This window comes from Etheostoma cragini, chromosome 9 (assembly GCF_013103735.1).
Source record: "Etheostoma cragini isolate CJK2018 chromosome 9, CSU_Ecrag_1.0, whole genome shotgun sequence".
In the NCBI taxonomy this organism is placed as follows: domain Eukaryota; kingdom Metazoa; phylum Chordata; class Actinopteri; order Perciformes; family Percidae; genus Etheostoma; species Etheostoma cragini.
In genome coordinates, this window is record NC_048415.1 from 28,586,521 (window position 1) to 28,612,441 (window position 25,921).

The following is a 25,921-nucleotide window of genomic DNA, read 5'->3' on the forward strand; positions in this document are numbered from 1 at the left end:
GGTTCCGGGCTTAAAACAAGTCGCAAGAGATTTAAAGAAAAAACTCAGAGAAGTCGGAATATAGTATCCCCATCTGACTGTCTGAGAACCCCATTTGGGACTCTCTGGATGAAACAAAGTTTATGGAAGTGGCTGTGTGCTGCTCTTCATCCGAGTTGAAAACAGCAAACACTTCAGATCAGGCGTAAATCTTTCCATTGTGTGGCTCTACACAAATTTTAACTTCACCACCTCTGATGAAGTAAGGGAAATAACCAAACCCCAAGCTTTTCAGTGGGAAGTAGGCAGACAATCCCAAATTTTAAATGAGTAAAATCCGGTGGAATTTCCGTCAGGAACATTGTGTATAAAGATTAAAAGAAAATGATGCACAATTTTTGTTTGGTTCCCTCCAATATTTAAAACTGGCACAATAAATTGATGCAGAAAAGGCACACATTGTTGCAGGACAAATCACCAGAAAACATGTGTTTGACTTACAACATTTTTTATTTTGCTCAAAAGGAGAGATCTTAACCCCCCAAATGTTGAACCCAAAGTTATGCCCTTGTGAAAGCCAGATAGTCTAGCACTTTGTATGCAAATCCTTTAACCTGATCTACACACACTTACTTCACGCTGGTAGAAAATGATGCTAGTGAAGGCAACTCACTATTGCAAATTAGTTTAATTTGATTTTGATCCACGCAAACTCGATTATTTAATTTATACTGCTTCACCAAAGTAATCATAAGGTCCAATGACCAAAGCCATAGCATGAACACTTGACTTGAACCACTTGACTGAATGTGTCCGTTAAATCTCATCTCTAATAAGCTAATTTTACATCTAGTTTGTGAATATGTGGCTTATTGTACAGTGAAGGTCAACTACAGGCCACTTTAGTTTAAGGGAAAAAGATAATGAGGGGCTGTATCTAGCTTACTTCCATCTCACAGGTCCGACTGACAGAGTAGTCGAGGTCACTGACAAAGAAGAATATGAGTATATGAATAAACTGAGGACTAGTAGTATGTAAAAAATAAATACCACGTCCTCCTCACTGATGGTTACGATTTTATGTGTGGGTCTTTGGCAGTTATAGCTGGGTGGGTAGGGGTGTTTCTGGCATGTTTATTATTGACATATAAATGTGAAAAAATAATTAATTAAAAGCGTGGAAAACTCAGAGAGGAAAACCATGCTGAAATGATTGTCTCAGTTCAGTGGTAAAGGCAGTTATCTCATACACCCAGTAGTCCTGTGATCCTTTGGAGCTTGGCTTGGAGAAGGCAGTGTTCGGGTTGAGAGGTTTGTATCAGTGTTAAAAAAAAAAGACAAAAGATTTGCAACCTGGTGGAGAGAACGTTATCGCTGGCTTCAGCACTGTCTCTCTACTATCTATGAGTCTTTGCCCTTTTTCTAGGGATATATAAGTTTCTGGCCAAAGGCAACAAGTCAGACTTTTAATAATGATGATCATAGACTTAGGGACCATCAAACTATGATCCTCTTTCTCTATTTTCCTACCTTTCTGTCACCTTCTTTGAACATCCATTCAAGTCAACTCATCACAACAACATTGCTTTGCTTTCCCACTCCTTTGTACAATCCTCTTTTCTTCTCTCATTTTGTTTTTCTCTATCCTTCGTTTAGTGCCTTCATCATTAGAATTAACTTATTAGTCATTTCTGTATAGACATGATCAAGTCCACCATTTTCGGATCTGGCACCGCCGATATCAGATAAACGATATAAGAGTATGTGACTTCAAAAATACAGATCACTAAAAGACAATTCAATATTATTACTCTCTGGTCTGAAACATCTATGGTTAATGTCTGGTTAAGTTTGGCAACTCAGGTTGCTTTCACACCTACCTTGTTTGGGCTGGTGTAAAAGCTCATTCGAACTCTGTGTGGATCAAACAAAGAAACTCTGGTCCGCTTAAAAACGGGGGTCTCAGTTCGCTTCTAAGTGAACTAAAGTTTGTGATCCAACCCAAATGCAGGAAGTGAACCAAAAACAAGAATTCACTAGCCTTACTAGCCAGACATTTTTCAACCTGGCACAGAATTTACAGACTTACATATGATTTAAGGGAGGATAACTTTCAGATCCATAAGCTGTTTTGACTGAGTGCACATCACTGGTCGTCTGTGTGATCATCTCTCTCTCCTTCACTCGCTGTCCGTCAGCTGTTCATTGTTCGCTTTTTTCTAAATTATTAGAAACTTTAAAGCAGAACCAGAAAATGTTTTGGATATTACGTCCAATAAACAAGCAACTGTCTCAGCCATGTTTCCAGTGTTAGGTACGTTTCACAGAGTGTAGTGTGAAAGCAATCAGAACCAAATGAAAAATGCAACAATGTTGCACCCCCAAATCGTCCACCAAAGAGTCCACCTAACTATAGGTGTGAAACAGAAAAGGTCATGGTCATGACTAATAGGAGTTATTACATTCGACATTTTGAAACTTGTCTTGTGCCTGGTTTCTATTCAACATGTCTCTGCAACCACTTGCAGCTCTCTCTTACTAAGAAGCCAGCGTAAGTTGAAGATGTTTTTTGAGTGAGTGGATATGACAAGTCTTGTTCAAAGTACTTGAAAGCATCTTACCAGAAAATGACTTTGGTAGAGGTTAAAGTCTCCTTTTAGAATACTTAAAGTAAAAGTCTTGAAGTATCTGATATTAAATGTACCTAATTATTGGAAATAAAATAAAAAAATAAATACAACTTTAAAAAGTAACTCTATTGTGGCTTCCTTATAGTGACACATATAGTGAGGGTTTCTAGACCTTCTTTAATATCAAGTCTGACATTAACACAAAGAAAAACAGAATTAAAAATGTTCCGTAATTTTTGCACATAACGAGCAATAGCATAACGTGCTTAGGGTAAATGTATTGGAGTAAAAGTAGACATGATATTTAGGATATGTAGTGGAGTAAAAGTAAAAAGTTGCAGAAATATAAATAACAAAGTAAAGTACAGATACAGGATTGTACTTAAGAACCATAATAAAGTATTTGTCCTTTGTTACATTACAATGCTGGATCTGACCAATGTAACCGGCCTCGACTACCTTTTTTCCACTTTGTGTCCACAACAAATGTGTAATTATTTTAGTAAAATGTTTTTTTTTTTATTAATGCAACTTGGGAGCTTACCTGTGAAGAGCATCTATCTTTTCGGCTGTAATTCCTCTCAGCAGCTCCTCCAGCAGGTCTGAGCTCTCAGATGGAGGAACAGGTGGTTTCACAATTGGTGTGTGAGTGAACCAGCCAATCAGGAGACCCAGGACAAAAAGCCCCACCCCTGCCAGGGAGTACCTATGAAGAATGAGGGAGAGGTGACAAATGAATCAAGAGATTAGCTCTAGGTAAAGCAAATAAGATCCTCTGAATAAAAGCTAGAAGTGGACCTTGAGTCCAAGGGTAACTTCAGGGGGCGGGGGGTTCAACCTGGACCCTATTTTCCCATGGTGTCTAAGTGACTAATGTTAACAATATTCTTTCAAACTTTTCCAGTATTGTGCGAGAACGCTGTAACTGGCAGCTGCAAACCAAGCTACAACGTAATCATATAGGGCAAATTTGCGTTGTTAATTTTGTCCACTAAGTGCTGTTTGAGTGCAGGCTCAGATTATTATTTTAAGTGTCTGACATTATGGAAAAGATCCCTACAAAGACAGACATTTTTGGTAAAGATATAATCTCTTTTCTTTAACTAGAAATTGCTACCAAGAAACGCACCAGATTCCATTGAAATAAACAGTACCTTTAGCATGTATAGCGCAATCTTATTTCCACATGTACATGGGTAAATGAAGGATTTATTTCGACCAAACCAGAGTGTTGATTGTTGAAACAGTGGAAAATAAACCAAAACAAATTTCTATTTAATTTCTGTCAAAAGTTTCGCCAAAGGGACAATAAAATATATATATATATATATATATATATATATATATATATATATATATATATATATATATTTTATTGTCCCTTTGGAGAAACTTTTATTGGACTCGGCGCTGACAACTTTAACTACACTTATAATTAAGATCAATAAATGGAAACAATAAGACTGAAATTATAAATGAAAAATAAAAACAGAGTCAATAAATAGAGAAAAATAAAAACAAGAAAAAGTACAAAAGTGCTAATCAACGAGCCCCAGGGTACATTAACACTATGAAATTATCAAACAACCTGTACGGCCTCAAGAAGTATTATTGTTTAACATTCTGATTGATGTGATGATAATTATGATGATATATACTTTATTAATCCCGCAAGGGGAAATTACAATGTAGGCCTTAGTACAGACTGCTCACTGATTGGCTGAAGGGAGATGTTTTAGGTCCTCACCTTCCCAGCAGACTGTACCAAACGTAGTAGCTTAGATTTTAGCTGAGCAGAGAAATTACCACACCAGGCCGATATGCCATAGGCCTATCCTAAGAATGCTCTCCAACACAGCCTGATAAAGTAAAAACATTATTTTCATATTTACACCAAACACCCTAACAGTGAAAACACGTCGATGGCGTAAGCGATCACAATGGATAGCAGCGTAGCACAGCTATTTTTTCTTCCGGCACCCATGTTATCTTATCTGTCCGTTCATACCAGGCGCATAGCGTCCGTGTCGGACCGCTCGCTTCAGCGATAGTTATTGCGTCTACTCTTCTTCTTTTCTAAGTCTGGCAGGTAATCAAATACAGGAAGACCAAGCCAAGACAGTGCAGCCAGATTCGTTAAAAAAAACACATTTCAAAATAAAACGCCTAGGTTCATGGTGACTTTGGCAGGATAAGGCCTTTTACAGTAGCCCCAGCCGAGCTGGCGAGCACAAATGTGACGTCATGAGAGCGCCCCTAACAATTTGTACTTCTGCATGGTGGTCACAACATTAGTTGCAGTCTTCTCTTCAACAGAGGTGGCGCTAATGAGCAAAGGCTACTGACTTTGCTATTTCTACAGACATAAAGAAGAAGAAAAGGTAAACAATGGCAGAACTGGCAGCAGCATTGATGTTATGCTTCCTTAAGTCTGCGTAAAATACAAGCATTGTAGCTTGTTTTGCTCGGTATCGCCGCAGCAGTCTTGCATAATACTTGACCAATTCCAAAGATTTCAAGAAATTACCCTTTAATATTTTTTCTTAGAATAATGTCAGTTGTGTTTCCTGTAGTAAGTCATTGAAACGCATACAAGTAGCATGTATGACATACCTGCTGCAGGACATTTCTGACTTGAGTTATACAACGGTTACCTAATCATTCCTTAAATTACCTGATCAGGAACCAGTGGAGCCGTCGTTGGCCTTTATGGCCCGGGGCCCTGGTAAAGTGGGAGATGTAGTTGGGATCTTCTTGGAGACGTTCAAATCGTCCATGTGGTGAAACTGAGACAGACGGCTGGATGGGTTCTATCAGCTCAGGGTCAGGGTCAGGGACAGGGTCTGAAAGTGATATCACTGACAAATAAGAAATATTTTGCTAACCCACCTATGTTCAAAAATGAATAACATCAAGTATATTATAGGTAACGTTGACAAAATACACTCCTTAACATTTTGAGTTGGTTCCTGGTAACTTACTCACAATAATGCTGAAAACTGTAAATGGGATATGAAATAAAAATGTAATGCTCAGTTTTGAGTTTTACAAACGATCAGCACACTTGCTTGAGAATATTTTTTTCAGTATAGGAAACCACTACTGATACAGAATTCCAAGCACAATTTAAAACAGAGTCCTTCAAAGCTGAGGAACTCAAGTCTAGCTTTAGGGTACTTATGAAGTTTCTCTTCTTGGCAGCTGCTGGCAGTGGTAAACTTCTCACATTAAAAGCAGTAATTTTTTTCACAGTGACGGGTTGTTTCAAATTATGTGTAAGACTTCTGTGCAAAACACATTTTAAGATCATCAAAAGCATGAGACAGAAACTTGTTTTGGCATGCTGGAAATAATCTGCCTAACTTCAAGCTAAAACACTGAATCATATTTATTATAAGCATGTTTATGTCATACATGCATCAGAAAAGATACACAAATGATGATACAAGGATGAGAGGTATTTTTATAATTACATTAAAGTAGAATTCCAGTCAATTTTAAAACGTATCTCTGTTGTTTGTAAATTTGGAGTGCTGTCAGTAGAGAGAAAAATGAAACCAATCGGTGGTGTCTACATCATGTTATCCTCCTGCTAGAGTTAGCACCCAACATGCTTAAACAGGGCAAGTTTTAAAGTGGATTTTAGACTCTAAACATGTTCAAAATTTCAGAGTGCGCATAGTGAATTTGACTGCAGTAGCTTTGACAGAAAGGCTTGTTTTGACTAGTGTGTACTTCACCGGAAAACAGGAAATAAAATGTAAGCCTGTTGGTTGCTGAATCTAGAAGGAGGATAACATGGTGTGGGCAGAACCCATTGGTTTCCTTTTTCCGCTACTCACAGACCTCCTAATTTACAAACAACAGAGATACATGTTGAAGTTGACCGGAATTCTCCTTTAAGGTACATCTCATTTGTCATGATATATATACACAACATAAATTAAAACCAGCTCCCAAACTGCATTTGTTTGACTGTTGAATGAGCTGTAATATTCTCATTAATGTGGAAAAATGTTTCATAAATAATTCACAGACTCCTCATGTTAATTGGTCTGACATCAATCAGACAGTATTTATGCACATTTAATTAAAAAGATTAGGCAGATAATTATTTTAACCCACTAACACTAGCCTTAAACGTCAGGTCTTTGGCAGAAAATCTTTTTGATAACACTTTGGTTGAAGGGGTGTTCATAAGACAGACAACATCATTATTATAAAATGACCTTTGTCATTAACATAAAGGAGTCATTAAGTGTTGTTTCAGTGCTTGTCTGAGATGTCTTTGTTGTGACAACTTGACTTTAGTGAAGACAACAATCTCTGTGTTATGACATCTTTACATTGAACTAGACCTGTCGATGTCAACAACCTGTCGATGTCTTTGTATTGAGAACTTGATATAAAACAGATAACATTAGCTTTAGGCTAATATATCTTGTTGCTAAAACTCGATTGCAGCATATTACTAAAGTAATCGCTAACTGTAGTTAGCCGCCGTTAGCTAGCTATTGTATTCAGTAAATAAATTATCTGACCAAGTCCAGGGCTGCTTAGAGCCAAACCCGGAAAGAAAACCCTTTTGGTTGTGTATTCTCGGTCAAAAACCTGATCTCCGCTATGTTCCCATCCATGTAGCCGTTGTCACCGACCCCAAAGGCTCCGTTAATTCTGAGCCAATTTGATGGTGAAGACATGTCCTGCCCTAATCTGCTTGGCCAACCCTTGTATCCTAACCTATTTCACTCATAATGCCTAGACCTAACCAATCAAACCAACAGGCAACGAGTAGAGAGGGACTTGTCTCGTCGCAGATATTGATGACGGTGAATGTGATCTAAGGTGGGTTTCTGTCAGGCAATTCAATCGGATTCATCTCATTCCATGCTGTGTTCCATGTGTTGTGATGCATAATTAATGCAGAATTTATAGTAAATTTAATTTTTATATTTATGGTCTCATGCACTCAAATGGAAAATGTGTTTAATGTAAAAGCACTGTAGATGTAATAGTTAAAGATTTGAACTACTGTGTTTTTAGTTTTTCTTGGAATTGAAGTTCCCTGTTGTGGTTTCCGCTTTTTAATGGACCCAGCGGTCTAGCGTTAGCGCATGTTACAGTGCTCGGCGAGTTAAGTTGGAGTTACACTGGCCAAGGCGAACAGTAAATCTTACTGTAATATCACTTTCAAGGATTTACAGAACTCTTTTCAGGAAGCAGCCAACGAGATGTTCTGTCTTATATGTGAAGCTTTATTTATATTTGCGCCAAAAGCAATGTGCACCTTTTGTTTACTTCTGTAACGGTCATTCATATATGGCGTGACGTGGATGCATTAGCCTAAAGAAAGAAGCAAGTAATAAACGCTTGTTCCAAAGAACCAACCTGTGTCTGTTTTGTCGTGAAGAGCGCTACAGTGGATTATAGCTCCGCCTTTAATACAATCATTCCCGACATCCTGATAAACAAACTGCTGACCCTTGGCATTCACCCACCTACCTGCAGCTGGATAAAGGACTTTTGTCAAATCGCCTACACACCTTCAGAATTGGCCCCCACCTCTCCTTCACCATTCTACGCACCGGCTGACCTAAGGGCTGTGTGCTGAGCCCTCTTCTCTATTCACTGTACACATTTTACCAACATTTTAAACCAACTCTATTAATTTTGCAGATAACACTACTGTGGTAGGACTTATAACGGGCGGGACGAGTCAGCCTACAAACAGGAAGTGCAGAATCTGTTTGAGTGGGGCTCTGCCAACAACCTCATCCAAAACAAACAAAACAAAACTCAGACTTTAGAAAACATAACACACACACACAACCTCTCTCCATAAATGGTGAGCGTGTGGAGAGAGTTCATTCATTCAAATTCCTGCGCATCCATTTAACAAACTGTTTCTCATGTTAAACTAACACCACACCAGTTGTCAAAAAAGCAAGGCAGCTGCTTCATTTCCTGAGGATGCTCAGGTAAAACAACATGAATGCAAAGCTGCTGGTATCCTTTTACAGGTCCACCATTGAGAGCATCCTTTTATACTGCATCTCTGTGGGGTTTGCTGTGTGTTCCGCTGCAAACAAAAAGGCTCTGCAGAAAATTGTCAAGATTGCAGGAAAAAATATTGTTTGCCCCCTTCCCTCTCTTCCCTAAGCCACTCTTAAAAAAGAAATATCTACCCAAGTCTCTAATGAGCAATTATAGGCCAATGTCAAACTTTCTACTTTTAAGTAAAATCATTAAAAATGTGTTTTTTCAACAAGTCAACCTTTTCTTGTCACTAAACAACAGTTTTGATGCCTTCCAGTTGGGTTTTTTACCACACCACAGCACTGAGATGGCTCTGGTTAAAGTATTTAATGACATCCACTTAAACACAGATAGTGGCACAGTTTCAGTCTTGGTATTACTTGATCTCAGTGCTGCATTTGACACAATCGACCATGACATATAACTAGATTTATGGGTAAACTGGGTTGGACTTTCTGGCACAATACAAAACTGGTTTGAATCCTATTTAAAGAATAGTGACTACTTTGTTTCCATAGATAATTATGCATCTGTGCATACATATATGACGTGTAGAGTTCCCCATGGTTCCATTCTGGGGCCTCTTCTGTTTAACAGCTACCATTTAATTAACCATAGCTATGCAGATGACACCACTTTACATAACCTTATCACCAGGGGACTATAGTCCAAGACAAAAACTAAGTAAGTGCATTGAATAAATCAACAACCGGATGTGCCACAAATGTTTTAAATTAAATGAAGAGAAAACGGAGGTGGTATTTTGTGGAGCAAAAGAGAACTGATTAAAAGTGAGCGCTCTGACAAAAACTTGTCCATGCTTTGAACTTCAGTAGACTTGACTACTGTATCGGTGTCTTTTCAGGTCTCCCTAAAAAAAAAAAAAAAAAACTATCAGACCGCTGCAGATTTGGATTCAGCCTTTCTTTGAATAATAGTATATTTCTTATAGTGAACTGTTATTTTTACTCTTATATTTTATGTTTTTAAGTAAGAAAAACATTTTAACCGCCTCTTTAATGTTTGATGTACAGCATTCTGAATTGCCCTTTTGCTGAAATGTGCTATACAAATAAAGCTGCTCTGCCTTGCCTTAATATGAGCTGTAGTTGTACTTTCAATAGAGCTATCCGTAAGTAGGAGTGTAAAAAGTAACACGATAATGAACAAGTTATTTTTTTTTCTATTTTTTTACTAAATTGGTCAGAAAAAATATGTTTGACCAAATAAAATATCTTTATCCATCTTATTTTAAAGCAAAACCTACCTGATCTCTGGCAATCCATTAGTTGCGTCTGCATGCGGTCCATGCTTGGTCCTGGTTCCTGTAGCTCCTCCTTTTCTAGATCCCAATCAAGATCCATATCTCCAGAGCAGTGCAGAACCTCACTGACCATTGGGCCAACCTGGGCGTCACACACCTTCCTGTATGCCATGTCACCTGCATTTCAAATGCATCACATTTTAGATAGATAGATAGATAGATGTTTATTGATCCCAAGAAAAATGGAAAATTACTGTGTTACAGCAGCAAAATAAATCAAAAAGCACAAATATAAATATAAATGAAATACAAGGAAAAATATACATACATACAATATGAAATAATAAAATAAAAGAAATATTTGAATATGTACAGGATGGCTAAAAAAATATTTGAATATGCACAGGATGGTTTCATTCATTTCAAGTTTAACATAGAAGGTGTCCCAGAGTTCTATAAAAACCTTCCTGAGGTCATATTGGAAACGTTTATTCCAACACAATTGACCCATAAGCAAAATCTCTACATCTCAAACAGCCTCTCAGCCTTGTCCATGTAAGGAGGTTCAAGAGTTAAATAACAGGCTTGAATGAAATTAAAATTGCATTCTTTCATTTCCTCATGCTATGTAAAAGAAAACCCTAGTTAAGATAGTAATTAATTGAAACAGGGTTGAGTTTTTTAAAAAGGAAAAAATTGGGTATGAATCTCTTACTAAAGTAAACCCCTTCTTACTTGTATCCGTAAGCCAAAATCCAAAAAGTAACTGAAATAGCACTGTGTTAAAAAATTCTGTTCATTACCAGTAAGATAATGAAATGTGATGCAGAAAGTCTATTTTGGGTCACAGATTCATGAGTTTAAAGAGGTTTGAAGTAAGCGGAAACCTCCTGGGATGAAAAGGGAAGCCAATGCAGAAGTGCCTTAATCCTGCATTTATTTCATTTCCAGCTAAGGGTAACTCCAGTGGCTGCAGTAAGAAGCATGATTGCATTGAAGTCCATGAAAAAATGACCCTACTCACACAACCTCAGTAAACATTTTCATAATGAATTCATGGACTCAATTGCTACTTAAAAACTTGTTTAATACAGCATGAATTTCATTTTTTAAATTATGGTCCCATTTATTTTATAAAAAATGATGACACTGCCTTGGGAACGCCCCAGTCAGAGCTGGCTAATGTGGCTTGGGAAAGGGAAGTTTGGGGTCCCCTGATACAGCTGCTGCCCCGCAACTTGACCACAGATAAGCAGATGAAATGAATGGATAGACGGTACAGCAGGGCATGTTTTAAGGCATGGCTACACACAGGCCTGCCAATCAGGACAGAGGCTCAGCAATGTGTATCTACGGACATGAGTACATTATAACAGCCGTTAACTTGTTGTTGGGTGACCGCCTCTCTTTTTCTCCTGGTTTCTTGTCCAGCTACTGTTCTATCAAATAAAGTGTAAAGCCACAAAAAATTATCTTAAAAAAAAAAGTTTTTGGGTGCTGTCTGTCTGCTGTGATTTCAGTTCATAAAAGTTAATTGGATCATTTTGGTCACCTGAAAATGTCTTGTTCAGCATTCAGTAGCACCTTGCCAACCACGTCTAGTTAACTAGCACTAGCTGGTAACTGAGGGGAACATCTGCCAATTTTGATACAGTTCTGTGTATTGTTGCACATGCAGTGCATGGAGGTTCATGTAGAACTCTAACTCTGACTTTCTTCAGCCAGTCAAGAATCTCTAACTTTCCCTCTTTAAAGGTTCAGCTTAGCGCAGCAAAATTGAAGCCACGTGGAAGTCAGACACTGGCTTAGCATCATCCCCCAGCTCCGCCATTCGATCCAAATATTGTAATTTCTGGCTCCAAATTTCCGATATGGCGAAGGCCATAATGAAAACTGCTGGCTTTTATGTCCACAAATGAGTGACATCACTGATGCTATGTCCATCATTTTTACAGTGTATCAAGTGAGATATGGCACACTCTAAAACAGCGGTTCATGGTACAATGAGGAACTGGAATGTTATCACGGTAATCAGAATCAATCGACAAACACCATTAACCCACCCCCTACCCCCCATTCAAAGTGCAGTGCATTGCAAGTTTACATCCATTAAATTGGGCCAAATATTTAGCAAGCCAACATTTTTGTCGGACAACTCTTGTCAACTTGTTTTTTTGCCAGGGCCTAATTGAAATTAATAAGGAGCAAGCCTAGACATAACCCAGGCAGTGTGTGTAAAAAGCCTGGTATCAGCCACTTGTGTAAGATTAAAACTGCTCAGTTGACTCAAGGTAATGGATGTTACATTAGCACAGAATATAGAAGAAAATGTGATAAGTGGTATTAATAGCTACTTGGGCAAAGTAACTGGCCAGAACCTGTCAGCGCACATCTATGAAGACTAAAAGCACTGCAGGGTACTAAGATGCATTTACCCACTTTAATATGACTGAGAGCAAGTTAGGGCGAGTTATAGAGTTGAGTACTGGACCTGAGTGAGATTGTGTGTGTGCGCAACAGTAATTAATAGCCTTAGGGTTGTGGTGAGTATGTGTGAACATGGAGATGGTGAATGTATGAGTGTGTGTGTGTGTGTTTGTTTAATACAGCTCCTAAACAGCATAATTAACCCTCACCACAGCTGGAATCACATACTTGAAGATTTTGTGTGTGTCTGATTGGACATCAGCTATATAAAACCTCAGCTGTGTCTTGGTATGTCATCAAGTTTAACAGTCCCTTTCAAACACTCCATCATCAAAGTCTACCATGAACATGACAAATTAACTGCCCAATCAATAATCGTTTGCCCCTCCCCCCAAAACACAGTTAAATAAAATCAAATGCCCCAAAAGTGCAGTAAAACTTATAGGCCAGTATTCAATAAAAAAGACTGTACAAGATGGTTTATTCAAAAAAGTTCATGTCTAAACCCCCTGGAGGCAAAGCTGAAGATTAATTAACTAGTGGATAACACCAAAACAAGGATTTAAAGGAGATATTAAATGTATCCAGGCTTTCACTACACACGTTTTATACGAGTGCCATCTCGTCTTAATCTCCAAATGAATAAAAAAGCACTACATTTATTGTATTTAGTTAGTTTAGAAGGTATCGCTTACTGTTACTGTAACATGCAGCGTTCAAATGTGGCCCCTCCTCCCTGGCATATTTGCTAACTATGCGACTATATAGTTTTCTGAATTCTAAATTGTGACAAAAAACAGTATTCAACCAAACAACCCTCCCTGGCCCACACACCATAGGGTCCTGGATACCTAAGCGAGGAGGAACAGGAGGTTCACGGTCTCTGAAAGACAGCTGGGTACCTAACTGTGGAGGAGGAGGGCAAGCCAGGACACGGAGGTCCGTGCTTACCCACTATCCGCTGGATGACTCGCTTCAGAAGGATTGAAAATTTGCCACTTTCCCTCTTTATTGTGAAGCTTAGCGCAGCACCATTGCAACCGTGAACAACACTGGCTTGGCCTCGTCATCCTTCCCAGCTCCATCCTCTCTTCAAAAATCACCACATCCGGTTGCCAAAGATAAGATGGCGACGCCCATATGGCCAAAACTCGAGGCTTCAAAACAGTAGTCCACAAACCAATGGGTGATGTGCCTGCTGCTACGTCCACTATTTTTAGTCCTGGTCCATCATCCAGATCGGCGAAGCAACCTGCCAGACTCCTGCCCACTCTGCTAACCATGAGCTCAAGCTTGCTAGTTAGTAGTCGGGATAGGGAAAACAACTCAATCTCCTGCTGACTCTGTTCCTCCACAGTCCTGCGGAGGAAGGTCTGGCTAGTCCACACAACAGTCCGGGATGGGAGGAAAACGTGCTCTGGTTTATTGGCATTTCTTTAAACCAATCACAACCCAAGGGCGGCACAAAGCGCCAAAATACCCTGGGGAAGGAACTTGTTTTAGTGGAACGTGTAAATTCAGAAGTAGTTTTAGTCTTGCAACAGAAAACTCAGATTGGACAGCTAGTTTAGCTAGCTGTCTGGATTTTCCCTGCAAAGATCTGAGGAGCAGCTAAACATGGTACTCAGAAATCCAACAGAGGTTAGAACGCCAACACAAAGAAAGCGGACGTTAACAGACATCCTGCCGAAAAGAAGGACATCAGGCGCATTTCCGGTAGCACCCGGGCAATCCCGGAAGTGGAACATTGTACAGACCTACCTTCTGTCAACTCTCCAAGCCTAAAATGTTAACATTAGCGTAAACACAGAGAATAAGGTGAAGACCAGCTACCACCTACAGCTACGATCCTGACTACGCGGACAAGCAAGACCATCGCCATTTCTTAATCAGAGTGTGCACCAGTTTTTTTTGATTGACTTATATTGTTTTTTTGTCAACTACTGCATATTACACCTTTGACCGCATTACAGTAGTATAATAACAAATTAAGGGATGTACCTTTGTATCATTCTTAACAATTAAGTTAAAGCTTTGCAAAAAACGAAAATGCTACTTTGTTTCTACATTGTATAATGTTTCACCAGTCTAAAAATTCAAAATTATTCGAGTATGGCTTGAGCAAAATTTCAAGTCAGAATGAATGAATCATGAATACTATTGCTATTATTATTATTATTATTATTAGTATTATTATTATTATTATTATTATTATTATTATTATTATTATTATTATGAGAGCTACATCCAAGTTGGCCCCCCTTTTATTCCAATGAAAGTGGCTTAGTTTTTGTATAGGTTTTTGGGCCCAAAGAGCACATTAGTATCATTTTCTGGCTGATTGCCAGTGGGTGGCACATGACTTGTAATTCTGGCTTTGGCCGCTACACCAAAATTTACTCACAACCAATTGCTGTTCCTGGGTCTCTGGTAAAATGTATTTATCTAGCACTTTATACCCAGAAGCAACCCAAGTGCTTTAGAGATTACACATGTGAAAGCACAAGAAACTAATGATAAAAAGCAATAAAAGCACATAGAATAAAGTCAATAGAAGAAAAAAAGAGTAAGAAAACGGGCAAAAGCACACAATAATATGAATAAAACAAACACTCAAAATCACTCAGAATAAAAACTTTAAAGCAAACTCCAAATTGTATTTGAATGAAAAATCAACAAAAGCATAGTAAACAGGTACGTTTTTAGCTTGGATTTCAAAGTAATAACTCTCCCGGCAATGTGTTGTTTGAGCGGCATGCTAAAAAAATCTTCAGCATGGTTTAGGCTGATTTTATTTTAACCAAGACAATGATGAACCATAAACCCGTTATTCATGATTTAGTTGCCAGTAGCGGATGTCGTAGGAACAACAAATTAAATGCATTGTTCTTAAATATGTTTGCAACATTCAGTACTGACATTTTACAGATACTAGTATGTCCCTAGATAGTAGATAGATAGTAGTAGTAGGGACACCAGATAGTAGTGTCCCTACTACATAGTTTGCCTACTACATATCAGTTTCCCTACTACATAGTAGTGTCCCTACTACATAATTGTGTCCCTACTACATAATTGTGTCCCTACTATGTTGTCATTAAACATATTTGAGGCTGCACTAGTTTCTTTAAACTGTATTTGTAATTAGTAATAGTAATCCCACAGTAAGTATACAGGGTACCCTGTATTGATACTGCATGCCTGTACTATATCATTGTTTAATATGTGTCATTATATAGATTTGTCTGTTTAAGATCATTACAGCCTTACTTGGATTATAATAATATAGCAACTACCAAAAAAAATAACATAGGGTAACTACAGTTTAGATAGAAATATATGGGGAAATGACCCTACTTCTGCCTTGATTTATAACCTCAACATTACTAACACGCTTTTGTCATCAATCGCTTTGTTCAAGTCTTCTTTAATACAGCATGATGTTCAATTTGTAAATGATGGTCCTATTTATTTCAAATTTAAGATGAAGCAAGGGATGTTATAGGGACTTAGTTATAGGGAGAGGCTTAGCCATGGAAACCATGTGTACATAGAAATAGCCATGAACTTGTTTTTCAGTGTTGTCATTGTTTTTGTCCTAAACCTTTGACCCTCTTCCTGTGTGTTTTTCACCCTATCAAAGTTAATCTGAACCAAGGTAGTTAATTAATTGACTACATGTCAAACCAATCAGATGGAAAATACTGATTGGAAACTTCTCATTGGGTGAGCAACCTATACCCCAGCCTAAATGTTGCCCACTGCCCACCCACCCCACTTTTTTTCTTATAGTGTGAGGCCATAAGTTCAGGGTCAAACACACTGAGCTTGGATGCATACCCGTCACTTTGTGTCCACTATCTATGTTAACATAAACTGAGATGAGCAGCGCAGTATTCTGAATATGATCATGGTCATATTCCAGCTGGATATTCGTAAACAGTCCTTATTCCGAATATAGCATTTTCCAAATTACATATGTAGGATATTCCGTCATTATTCAGGTTTTAGATGCATTCTTTGGAAACGTATCCAGCTTATTTGGAATATGTGTCTCAATCCGGGATTTACCTTGGTTTACGCCCATTTTCCGGCCTCTTGCCTGTTTACAACTTATGGTCAGCTCCGTGCGTTGCTATGGTTGCTGTACACAAACCAACCAGCCAACAGTTTTTCAAGGCTGGAGACCCGATAAGGAGACACACAGCTACTTTTAAATATTATCAAAGACTTGGAAATCAACAGGTATTTGGATATGCCACACATTGCCACCCCAACCTTTTCAAGAAGGTGGTTGAAGGAATGAAAGAGGGACGTTGTGTTCACATGGTCCAACAAGTCCCCCACTGCTGGTAAACTTTGAAAAAATTGTCTTGCATGGCTACATGTAAACAGGAACATCAGTGGAATATTCTATTTCATTAGCCTTGTAAACAGCTTTGTCAGAATATCGTCTCTTTAGGAATAAGTGAAAAAAATAGAATATCACGTGCATGTCAAAGTTGTCACTGATGCTACGCCCATTCGTCATAGACAGTCTATGTTTCAGACACAAAAAAAGCATATTTAATCAATGTGTATTGCACAATTGTATGTCAATTGTAACACCATTGTGTTGAAGATATTTCCAGTCTCCTACCCACACCCATATAACTACACTACTACTACTGATGTTTTTTCAGACATTTTACAATTCCAGATCAGTTCAGCTTTGAATAGATCACAGATGTCTGAGCAATTGCTGATGTGTCCTTGTTTTGACAGTTAAGTAGCCACTCTTGTTTAAAAAGCACATTCAAGAAGATATTCAGATAGAAAGGAGAAACTCGAGAGAGATGCACAGACAGAGACAATTAGAAGAAGAGTCCTGGAGAGTAGGGACGGTAGACAGTGAGGAGAAAAAAGACACAGAGGCAGTGGCAGAGACACAAAGCCAAACTGTTGAAAACACGAAGGACAGAAAGAGTGTTTATAGATGAAGGAGAGAGGGTAAAAAGCAGAGGGAAGAGGTCTGGGAGTTCCCTGGCATCAATCTTCAATGCTCCATCACACTTTCATTACTTCTAGCTCAATGCAGATGAAGGATCCTCTCAGTAAAATGGAACAAAAGTTCATTTAACTACTGACCTCCTGTTAGAGCCCCACACACACACACACACACACACACACACACACACACACACACACACACACACACACACACACACTACACTGGGCTTTTAGTCTGATACCTATCACTGATGGGGAGTGAAAACCGTGTAACTAGATTCTCTCTTTTCTTTTTTGTTGTTGTATGTACATGTAGTTTGTTATTTAGTCTTCAGAGAAGCATTTCATTAAAGATGACACAAATTCCTGGTAAAACGTGCACAACAAGATCCTAAGGCCATTGCTAAGTGTCCTAATCACTTTTTCCCCGCAGGCCACATCCAAAGATAATCACTCAAGACTTTTGTCAATATTTCCCCAAAATCCCACAAGTTGTAAAATATTAAGTGTGCTTGGAGGTTGTTTCAGGAGTTAATTCAACCGATTTTGCAGTAGCTCACCAATAAAAACAATTTTAACAGTGTATTATAAATGTTTTCTGACATTTTAATGATTCTTCCAGCAAGAATCTCATGATTTCAGTCCACTATTGGAGATTCTGAGCAACACTTAATTTCCAGCATTCTGGTAAATTATTCATGCAATCCCGCATCAATGTATGGTGGAGATATCTGTATTTATGTAATGGGAAACAGATGACAATTGAAAATATGAAACAATAATAATTGGCTATATAATTGGCTCTCAAGCATTCTGTACTGCGTTCAACTATTAATTTTCCTGTGTATCCATGTTTCTTATTTGATGTTATCTGTTCTGATTGAGTCAGCATGCATAATTTACTCCTCACTTTTCTTTTGCTGTTGAAGTAACCTCATTAAATGTGCATGTGGCACTTATTCACCTCAATGAGGCATTGAACCCCTGTACTTTAATAGCCCAGAAGTGTTTCAGCAAGATAGCTGCTCATGTTGGAAACACTCTGCCCATTCAAAATAGTACGCATCCCATCTGTGTTCTCCGAGAGTTGTGATGAAAAATAAAGTTATACAATTACAAGAATAAAGTTACAATATTTCAGTAAAAAATAATACACCTACATTGGTCTACTGTGGATTAAGTTATTGCTCTGCTGTTATGGCAGATCTCATTCAGATCATCTGACAGAAAAAGAGGCCTGTTTGAGAGGTCTTGGAATTAGACAAAGTTTAGGGAAGCGCCGGCTGTACGCTGCTCTACATTGGAGGTAGAAAACCTAAGCTACGGCAAAAAATACATGGAGCACAAGCAAAACACGTCTGCCCCAGAATCACCGCAGCAGAGCATATCCATTATAATTACCTAAAACTGCACAGACCAATGAAGCTGCGCTGTTCATCTCTATTTTTACATAGAGACTGGACACAAAGGGACCCACCAGTCTGCTTCAGCGCTCCATGTGTTTAACCCTTTCACGGGAACTTCAAACAAAATGTAGAAATATCATTGCATACTTAAACTTTCTGCTGCCTACATTTAAAATTACATCCTGGGCTACAGTCAAAACAGTACCTGGCGATGTCAATTGTTTGGTGTAAGGTGGTCATAAACTGTGTCAGTCATTTCTCCTTCTTGATCTTTTGTTTGAACAAAATCAAACGTCGTTGATATAATTGTAAGTTTTAAAGCTGTAGTAAGTTCCTTTTTCATATTAGTGAAACTCTGTTACATCCAAATAAGTTGCTACAATGCTGGATAAGACTATCAGCTTCACACAACTCACTCTGTATTTCTCACTGTGTTTATGTTCAGAAGATTGTGTCATCCGGTGACTTTTACTTGCAGAAACTTAAAGATGAACTAACTGGAATTTGATATAACAGATGTATTTTATTTCTTTTCATTGGTACAATTATTAAAACAGGTGAATTTGTTAAAAGGGATAAAATGGTAAGTTGAAAGTGTTGTTGTTGTTACACAGGCGCCGCCATGTTAGAATTCCACATTCTACTACGTCACTGGCATGGTAAGCTACTCCGTGGCTAACTAGCACCAGCAGCGCAGCCATAGTAACAGCCTACAAAGAGTCGGAGGCTAGCGGACATATGGCTGAGGAAACGGAAACCAAGAAGTCAGGGGGGGTTATACTGTATTGCCCCTGGCTGCAGTAATGAAATATATAGGGCTAATGCAGCTGGGGTTACGACACATTTCCACAGGCTACCCTTGACAAGGAAATAAACAGTCCTCAACTCATGGCTAGCAGCTAGCTGCCTTTAAATGTTCTAGCCCGCCGACAGCCCCTGGATTTAGCGACATACTATTTAGAGAGCTGTGCTTTTGACACAACAGCGTCAAGTCCAACGGACTGAAACCTGAGGCCTTCAGGCTCAAGTACGGGGTAGACCGATAGACCACCGGCAAGTAACACCACCGATGCCACCTGCCACAGACCTACCTGCGCTGAAACGCTCACGGCAGGCAGAGGTAGCTATGTTTACTTGTTATTGGCATCCTATCAAGTCTACTAGGCAAAGGGCTGGATGTAACGTTGTTATCACAAACATATTCACTTACAAAAATAAAGCCCAACGTATGGGCTTTATAGCGTTCAACAAAACTGAGACTGACACACTGGGCATTACTTGGAATTGAGACACAACACCAAGCTAAATACCAAACAATCCAACCTAGGGAAAGGGTTAGCAACTAAATACGTTGGAAGCACTCTAATGACAAACTCCACAAGCTAGCACTCTGACCATAGGCTGTATAAATAAACCAAGACTCCGACAATATCACAGATTGATAATAATGCGTTTACTAGCCGCTAACTAGACCACAGAATCCAACGTCCCTCTCTACTCACCCTGAAGCTAGCTGATAATCACCTTCTCAGAGCACATTGTTGATGCAGAAACAGCTGCTAGTTCCATAGTAAAAATCTGCCCACTCCGCACCTACCTAAAGTAAAGTAAACGGCAAAACTTGTGAATCCTCCGTGCATCTATGGTCAAACTGGGGTAACTCTCCTACGTGCAGCTAACAACCGATCGCAACCGACCCCATGTGCATGTGGCACTTATTCACCTCAATGAGGCATTGAACCCCTGGACTCTAATAGCCCAGAAGTGTTTCAGCAAGATAGCTGCTCATGTTGGACCTTAACCATGTTTTACTATTTTCTCTAAATGCACATGATATTTAAGCAGTCTGTTTCCTAAAATGCATAATGTGCTTGGATTCAATCCGTGGGAGTGCATGACAGTAAGCTGCGCCCACACACCGATCATTGTCACTCCCCCCGAAACAATCCTGTACTGAAAGTGGAGCCTGAAACTGATCGTCCTCCATGTGGTGGTAGTCAGACACTACAGGCCTGTCCCTCACAGGCTCCAATGCTTAACCCGTGCCATTCAAATTACTAATTTTCGTGTGTATATCATATGCTGCAGCTGTTGCCTATATACCTTTGCAAGTCCTAACATGCCAGTGACGTCATCAATATTATCAGCGTTCTAATACTAACAAACGCAATTTTTGTGTTGCTTAAAAAAAAGCTATGTTGATTTTTTTTAAGTAAAATTTTTAGTGTAATTAATTTGTAATTATTATAACCAACACGTTATCAATGTTTATTTTTTCAGTTCAGTTCATCTTTAAGGTAAGATAATTAATAGTCCATCATGTTTTTTTTAATCCTCCCTGTCTCCTTGGCTACTAGCAACTGTGTGGGGGTGGTGCACAATCACGAAAGTCTAACTTATGCTGCTCAAGAACTTCAAATGAAAACTATTAATCAGTATGATGATTAGATGGATGCTTATACAAGAAAATTAAGTCTGCATGATTTAAAGGGATATTTCACCAATTAGCAATAAGCTTTTTATAAGTAGAAACCCAGAAGTATTTGTTGTACTACTGGGTATTAGTAGTAATTAGTTTGGAATGACAGTGCTTCCCTAAAACTCAGATGACACAAATCGTTGTTTTGCGTCATCGGAGGAAATTTTGCCCAGAGCATATGAACTACAACCAGCTAGTTCCACATGTTATCAACCCGGCCATAGGGGGGTGGGACTGTCACTACCCAATGCAAATTGAGTGTAAACCATGTGGAAGCTAATCTTAATCCTAATCTTTAACTAAACAGGCTCTCTTTTCATCAGAAAACTTTTACAACAAGTGTGTGCATTCAAACTGCCGTTTATGTGTACCACTTGGATACATAGTTACAGATCGGAGAATATGCAGGAAATTTTATTACAGACAGAATACTCGACACACTACGCCAGCTTCGCCTGCTACCAGCACCTCAGCCAGCGGTGTCGCACGATGGCGCTAGCCAGGTAAGGGCACATCAACAAGGGCAGGAGTTCGAGCTAAGTGGAAAGCTAACGCTAGCCGGCCACCTGTCCCATCCATCATTAGACAAACTGGATTACATCCAACAAAACTCCCAACGCTAGTTCAGAGACTGCTGTGTTTTTGTTTTTGTGAAAACTGAACAACAGTGTCCTGGACTATCCAGCTAGTTTTTCTATGTTATAAATGTGTAACACCTCTTGAGCCACGGGTAAACGTTGTTTCGTGTATATGTTGGAAATGATAAGAAAACACGTTTGAGTTGACTTGACTGTCTGTAACCGGTAGGCGTGGCTTGGGGATTGGAAGCGTAGGGAAGCGAAGGAAGTGTATTCTGAGAGTTGTTTTCTTTCATCCACATAGGCCAAAAACTAATTTTATGGCTTTAATTCACATTTCTACTACATAACTGATCCAATTTAATAACATATTGACCTTTCTAGCAATGAACTATCCCTTTAACTTTGTTAAGTGTCAAAGTCATCCAAAAGTTATTGAAATAAACATGATAAAACATATAATACTAATTTGGAGCATCCTGAAAGCCATCAGCAGTAGAGGATTACATTTGAATGTAGTTTGTCTCACCGTGATCTGACATCAAAGCAGAAATGCAACACAATTTTCTCACATTAAGTCCCCTGGGCTAATTCTGAACTAAGGTATTTGTTAGTCCTCCTCTGGCTGCCACACCACTGCCTCTTTGTCATTTCTAGTTAGGTGATGATGATGGGTGATGTCTGTGACCGAAACATCACCATACTTTAAAGCTCTTTTTCAATAAATAATGTGGTGAGGGGGCGACTTGTGCCTGTCGTCTTGGCTGGATGGGTCACTGAATTTTTAAGATAGCATACCTTACTGTGGTTTTGGGGATAAAAACAAAATGTTGCTCTTTGAGTTCACAGCTCCATTTCAAAGTGTAACAAGATTTGGCACTGCCATAGTACACCTTTTCTGACCTGGTTTAAAGTAAGGTGACATTCCCATCATCTCAGGGGATTGGAGTAGAGCAGCTGCACTTCTGCTACAACTCAAAAGCATCTGATTTAAAAAGTTAGTTTTAAATACAAGACATGCAGGTACAGCTGTTTTATTGCTTCATATCCAAGACAAGGATCATTATCTTTATCTAACAAGATTTTTGGGTGCCTAATTAACCATATGTTACCCATAGAGATGGCAAATTACATGTAAATCATCTTTTAACAATCACAAGGGTCCTTTGGAAGGCAGTTACCAAATGAATCATTTTAAAATGATGACCTGTTGTACTGAAGACTTTAAATTTTCATCCTTTTAACTCATTTATATCATTGTGATTTAGTGTTGGTGGAAGACTGGAGTTTTTGACTAGTAATCCCTAGAATTGTTGCATACAGTGAAAAATAGGCCTTGACTTTGATTGTGTGGAGAAATGTATATTTGCAGAGGTTAAATAGAAAATGTAAGTTTTCTAAGTTTATCGTAATTTTAGAGAGGCAAATACATCTCTTGAATAAACTAGCACACTATTTGTAGTAGTCACTAGTGAGCTAGCTCACTTGGATAGACAGTTCATTTACACCATTACACTGATCTAATTTTAATTTCATTTTAATCTGTTTATTGATCCCCAATGGGGAAATTACAATTTACACTCTGTGTCCACACTTTGTTAGTTATCACACACAGTCCTGAACTACACACACACACACGCTCAGAATCTATACATGCACTAATGGAGAGATGTCACAGTGAGTGGGCTGCCAGCCGAACCAGTGCGTTGAGCGGGTGGGGGGCTACAGTGCCTTGCTCAAGAGCACCTGGCAGTGCCCAGGAGGTGAAGTAGCATCTCTCCAGGCACCAATCCACACTCCGTACTTTTTGGTCCATACGGGAACTTGAACCAGTGACCCTCCGGTTCCCAACCCAACTCCCTACGGGCTGAGCTACTGCCACCCCATCTAACTTACTACAGAGCTATTGTGACTGACCAGCTGTAACATGTGATCTTCCTGGCTAGCAAGTAAGTTAGCGGTTACTTTGCCAGCTACAGTAGTTCACTAGTCTATAGATACGACCATTTATTTCTGGAGTGCATGATTTAATTGCCCCTTATTTCGGCCAGATGTCCGTCATCTTCTGCTTTCTCTGTGTTGGCATTCTAACCTCCGGTGAAATTCTGAGGACTATGGTTAACTGCTCCTCAGATCTCTGCAGGGTAAATCCAGACAGTTAGCTAGACTATCTGTTTAATCTGAGTTTTCTGTTGCACGACTAAAACAACTTTTGAACGTACACAAGTTCCACCAAAACAAGTTCCTTCTCTAGACTATTTTGCAGGCAACATTAACCCATGGAATGCTTCCCACCACCCAAGAAGATTGTGATTGGTTTAGAGAAATGGCAATTAACCAGAGGATGTTTTTCTCCCATCCCGGAATGCTGTGTGGACTAGCGAGACCTTCCTTCGCAGCGTTGTTGAGGTAGGTCTGGCAAAGCAAGACAAGTAGTTAACTGACTAGCCCTTTAAGAAGTCAGCATGCAACATGCGGATGAACTTCTCTGTGTCACTTTTTGGTTTGACTGGAGCTTAAGGGTGTGAGACAAGACTTTTGAAGATAATGCATGCATAAAAACTTGAAAGCAGCCCACAGAAATATGTAAATTTAATATATGTATGATCTTGTCAAGCTCTATAATACACACTGTCAAATATGTACCTAGCCACAGTTTAAACAATTTGTCTTTCATATTGTATGCTCAAGTTAAATTTAGTTTCCCCATTGCTGCTTTATTAAAACCTTTGCAGCTGCCGTCATACTGGACACATATTTTATTTTATAATTTACAGTGCTGTAGTAGACATTTAGATCTTAGTCCTGCACATCAATACTCGATTAATATGTTGTGGGCAAACATGCCAATAATAAACAAAACAATGAGCTTAATAAATTATATATCATTTAATAAGCCATACCTGCCTCTGTTATATGGCACTGCAGATCAGAATAGGCTTTTGTCTAAGCAGTCATTTACAGAGCCAGACCAAAGAACAAACTCTGCATAACAAATAAAAAGGCTGATGCAACAACAGCTCTGTTTGACCTTCACAGCTCTCCATAATCTTAAACAGCTCGGTGGCTTCGCAGAGGTGACGAACAACAGCATTTGTATGCTGCAACAAAGTTTCCCTTCAAATAATTTCTCTGAACACACACATACACACAGACACACACACACACACACACACACACGCACACAGATACGCACCTACTACTTTGCAAGACAAATGCAGGCTTAAGGAACAAAGTTATCTTTCATCTTGTCTCTTTTAGCTCCAAAAGGATTGACAGGTCATTGCTGCCTTTGCTATCTTCCACCTTACTCTACATTAGATTCACCTCTCATTCATACATTTCTGCACACGTCGACAAGTCAGCCAGGCTGTTGTACAGAGAAACTAAGAGCGCAAGAGGGAGAATATTGCCCCAAACATTTCTCCTCTTTACCAATCATTTCATTTGACAAAACCTTATCAGCTGCCATAGTTACAGAGCATGAAACAAGCTGTCAATCGTGGGTTTATTCCCCCTCACTGCCACAGAGAAGTGTAGGGAGGGTAGAGGGAAAGGCCAGGACCACAGATTATTCATAATCCTACATACATTACACATTAAAACCTCAAAGTTACCATACATTGTATATTTTCACATCCATGAATAAAACACTTTCCAATGATACAATAACCCCCACACCCTGATGAGTCCCCGATAATTACATGGGTCTTACACATTGGAAGAAACTGTAAGAACCACAAATATGAAAGAAAAACGGCAGTGTAATGAAATGATTAATTGTCTCCAAGTCTGAAGAAGAGCATCAGCTTGAAAAGTCACTTGTGTGGACATTTCTTTATGTTTTAATTGTTGTCCTTGTTCCAGCACCTGCCTTCAAATGCACTTGGATGTGTGTGACTACTATGTGTTGTCCATGAAGACTCTGTTCAGTTTTGATTTTTATTTGGGAAAGTGCACGCTTTGCAAAAGTGAAAAGATGTACCTGTTAGTCTTATAAAGGTAGGCAAGGCAACTTCTTTTTAAATGACGTTTGTACATCTTGTTTTTAAGATTCCTACATTTGGACTTTGGAATGCTTATGTTTTATGTGAAATAACTAAAATTACCACATGCAGATCTATTGCATATTT

At 39.0% G+C, this 25,921-nt stretch overlaps 1 protein-coding gene and 1 long non-coding RNA gene across 2 annotated transcripts in view; one reads left to right on the top strand and one right to left on the bottom strand.

Moving 5' to 3' along the window:
- LOC117950913 (inactive N-acetylated-alpha-linked acidic dipeptidase-like protein 2) overlaps window positions 1-25,921 on the bottom strand; it is a 498,171-nt gene that overhangs the window by 385,110 nt on the left and 87,140 nt on the right. Inside the window, exons 2-4 of the mRNA XM_034882332.1 lie at window positions 9,913-10,086; window positions 5,284-5,452; window positions 3,154-3,315 (exon numbers count right to left, since the gene is read on the bottom strand). Of these exons, the coding sequence (XP_034738223.1) occupies window positions 3,154-3,315; window positions 5,284-5,452; window positions 9,913-10,081 (500 nt within the window). The 5' untranslated portion in view covers window positions 10,082-10,086. The remainder of the gene's footprint in view (window positions 1-3,153; window positions 3,316-5,283; window positions 5,453-9,912; window positions 10,087-25,921) is intronic.
- LOC117950919 lies at window positions 13,298-19,867 on the top strand. Its single transcript, XR_004658005.1, has 3 exons — window positions 13,298-13,555; window positions 15,320-15,323; window positions 19,856-19,867. It is a non-coding gene; the product is annotated as an uncharacterized LOC117950919 (long non-coding RNA).